This window comes from Protopterus annectens, chromosome 7.part0 (assembly GCF_019279795.1).
Source record: "Protopterus annectens isolate FY-2018-M chromosome 7.part0, PAN1.0, whole genome shotgun sequence".
In the NCBI taxonomy this organism is placed as follows: domain Eukaryota; kingdom Metazoa; phylum Chordata; order Ceratodontiformes; family Protopteridae; genus Protopterus; species Protopterus annectens.
In genome coordinates this window covers 187,123,152-187,126,992 of record NC_056739.1, presented here as the reverse complement: position 1 = coordinate 187,126,992, position 3,841 = coordinate 187,123,152, and the positions used below count along the sequence as shown (strand labels likewise).

At 41.3% G+C, this 3,841-nt stretch overlaps 1 protein-coding gene across 1 annotated transcript in view; it reads left to right on the top strand.

Moving 5' to 3' along the window:
* The first annotated feature begins 1,662 nt into the window (after window positions 1-1,662).
* The window catches only part of SHISA4 (shisa family member 4), a 653,245-nt gene continuing 651,066 nt past the window's right edge, over window positions 1,663-3,841 (top strand). The window contains exon 1 of the mRNA XM_044076673.1: window positions 1,663-1,973. Coding sequence (XP_043932608.1) covers window positions 1,898-1,973 — 76 coding nt within the window. The 5' untranslated portion in view covers window positions 1,663-1,897. The remainder of the gene's footprint in view (window positions 1,974-3,841) is intronic.

Genomic DNA, 3,841 nt, shown 5'->3' with positions numbered 1-3,841 from the left:
AAACAATTATTCAATAATGAAATAAATAATGCATTTTCAATTTGATTCCAATATATACAAAATTCATTGTTGTACATTTTCACAACCTTATATTAATTCTAAAATGCCTATGACATATGTTCACAACTATGTAGTGCTTATTAAAATCTCAAGATTCATTACATCCTACATGAACTCAGCCAGGAAATTATAGACACATCAGCCTAACTAGCCTGATCTGCCAGGCTATGGAGCAGATTATCATGGACCTCATTAACAAGGGCATTGGCAACCTCCAGGCACTTGATCCCACACAGTTTGGTTTTGTCAAAGGAAGGTCATGCCTGTTAAATTTGGTTGACTTCTTTGAGACAGTCACCAAGGCCATAGGCGAATGAAAGACTTATACCAGGTGCACACCACCTACCTTGACCTGGCCAAAGCCTTCAGTACTTTTCCCCACTCAGGTATGATAGATAAACTCTCAGCAAGGCATCAATTCATATGTAACCAGATGGGTGGCAAACTGGATCACTGATAGAACCCACCTAGTCAAAATAGGGGAAGCTACCTCAAGTAATAGACCTGTTACAATCGGTGTACCCCAGGGATTGGTCTTGCAGCCTCTGCTGTTTGGAATATACTTTTCAGAGGTGCAGGCCAAATCTAGTGAGCTATGGCTGACCAAGTTTGCAGATGACTGCAAGCTGGTTGCAGTCATCAATTCCCCTAGTGATGTGGACATCCTCCAAAAGGGTCTCTTAAACAAATGACTGGTGCCAGAAACATGGCCTCAAACTGAATGCCAAAAAATACATAATCATCCCTTTTGGGTAGAGTGACGTTCCCCCAAATTATCACATTGATAATAAGGTCCTAAGCACGCAGTCAGTTGTGTGGGACTTGGGCACCCAGGCTGATAGCAAGCCGACTTTTGACCACAGTATTGCCAGCGTTGTATGGAAATCATTCCACATGGCCCACCTCATTAGTAAGGGTATCTCATCCAGGGACAAGGTGGTCATAACATTCCTGTATTCTTCCCTTATAAGACCCATTACTGAGTACAATGCCCCTTTCGCATGTACCTCACAAAGCATATGCAGCAGCTGGAGAAACCATAGAGGTTCCTCACCTAGAGAATGCAGGGCCTCAAACATCTACCCTAAACAGATAGGCTAAAAGCCCTGTTCATCTAATCCGTCTCCTACAGACTCCTCAGAGGTGTCCTCTGTCTGGCACAGAAATCAATCTCAGACCCTGCCCTGATGGGACTGCTGCATATCCGCAAGTCAAGCTCCACTCGAGTAACCCACACGCATGACCTCAACCTGGTCTGTGGCATCAGTAGGACTTGTTGGCTGGACAAATTTTTGTACCAGAGACTACCCCTTTTGTGGAATAGACTCCCTCTCCGAGTAGAGCAGAGAACCTCATTAACCCTTTTTAAGCGCAGCCTGGATAACTGGATGGGGAACAGAAAATACACCCTTGTGATTCCACCTGTGCCCCTCCTGGACAGTGGCATAGGGTGCTGACTTGTTGGAACATGGGCTAAATTCTGGGCTAGGCTTGTAAGGGCCTGAGACCCCCAGAGCCACTAGCCTAGTAACTTCCTATGATCCTATTGTCCTGTCTCTCATTTGCTGTGGTTACGCGTAACTGTCATTCACAGTATGTAATCCCGCCTTCTCGTCTAGTACGGAATCGCCCTTCTCAGAAAGCTCCGTTTTGTCCTAGAGTTCGTGATCGAAATAATCTTTATAAGTGATGAAGTGCGGTGCTTGTTTGTAGGGAATGCAGTAGTATATATTTTTTATCGCATTATGCTACGTTGAATACTTGTGGGCAGTAAAACAGTGTACATCTTGTACCTTTTATGTAACTGATTTACTACTATCGGCTTCAGGCATCCAAGATGACGTTATCTAGTGGACTTCTTATGTTGTCCTGGCCTATTGCGGCGTTTCTGGTTATTTCTTGTGTTTCGGAAGGTAATTGTTTTATAGGTCAACAAATGACCGTTTCTGCTATTTAACCTTTTTTTTTGCTTGCTTGCTGCAGGCAGCTCCTTAAAATGTATCGTGTTTGATGTCTTTATTTTTAGTACCGTAGGCCTGCAGGTGCAGGTGTCGCTCAAGCATTCCCTCTTAGTTTGTTTTAAATATCCCTGCTTTGCAGGCTGTTGCCATAGACACCTGTTCTGCACTTCCATCTTTGTAAACGCCTCTGTAGCCGTTCTCCTTTTAACGAATTGATGTTCTTAAGTTCATTGCTAAGCCAGTCCATGTAGTGCCTTGGAATTAAACTAGCTGATACGTATTTATTAATTAATTTGAAGGGGTGGTACATTTTTCTGTGTGACAGTGGACATGAGTTAAACCAGTTATCCATCGATGGAACTGTAACTTACTGTTGCAGTAATTCATCTTCATGGTGATGCCTTTTTTCAGGTATCCATAATTTTATCTTAATTTTTTGTTTAAGGTCGCTGTTATGTTAACAGATGTTTTGTTTATTCTGTTAAGTTTCTGTGTAGTTAAAAATGGGTTTGACCCCGAAAGTTTCAGGATTTAGTAAGCTGTTACGGGCACGTTTTAGATTCACAAATATTTGACCAATGTAGTTCAACCCGGCATGATGATCCATACCTCCCAACTGTACATATTTCACAGAATGCCCAGATTATTGCCTTATGTTCCTGTTCCTTTTTTCATAAAATTGTGGTTGTCTGACAAATTAGTGGCAAGATTTAAGTTAGAAAACAATGGGAAACATTTCGATTTTATTCCCTCCAGAAAATTGTTACTTCATCAACTTTATAAATTTGCAAGCGCAATATTTAAAAAGTGTCCTATGTTTTGGGCCTTTGTCCCGTTTTGTTTACAGCTTTGTCCAGATTTCTTGCTCTAACAAGTTGAGCGGTATGTATATGCCGTTAAGGATCCTTATTTGGCACTGCACTGTTGAGTTCTGCATTACATTTGGAAAGTTTAACGTAACCTATTCAGCTGCCTTTTTTTGTCCATATTGCTTTATTAAACTTATCCATATTTTAACTCGTGCTCACTGAACCCCAGTAGCGAGTGCTATTGCTGGACGGGCAATATTTGCGCTTTGTGTATACAATATGCTTGTACATGATTACTCATCCAAATGTCACTGACTAATAATGTACCTAAAATATATTTTTCTTGTTACCGTTTGTACCGGGGAGTACCAGGTCCCTCTTAATCTCAAAATAATTCTTTACAGTTTAGGTGTAAAGGAAGCCCCTCCCTCTCTTTCAGTTGGCATTACAGGAATATTTTGCGTATGAATTAGTATTGAATAATAGCAGTACCATTATAAACTGCAAGCAATTTCTTGTTTACAACTGGCTCTTGGCTGGGGATTAAGCCCAGGGCTGCCCTGCCTTCCTTGTTGCGGTTTACTGGACCAACGGTGTGTTTGGAACAAAGGACATGTGGTTTCCCCAAGAGCAGTTTGTTTTTAATTAGAAAAGCACCACATGGTGACTTTAAACGCACACACTTATCTAAGGCAGCACAAAACGCAGTGAATCTGCTGTCAATGTATGTTGCCACCTGACGGAAGAAAGGAAAACATTGACCGTTTCTTATTGTTAAATTTCCGATCAGTAGCCAGCATTTTTCGTAAATTTTGTCTTAAACTAATGGCTTATATAGACGCAGTCTTTGTCCAGATGAATATTAAAGAAAAGTTTGTTAGGGGATCTCTACAGTTTTGGTTGGTGTAGTTTTAATAGAAGAATAGAAGCCATGAGATAGCTTTGAGTGTGCCATAGACTCAAGATGCATATTCCAGCACCTTGCATTTGAGTGTATGAACTGGATCAGAG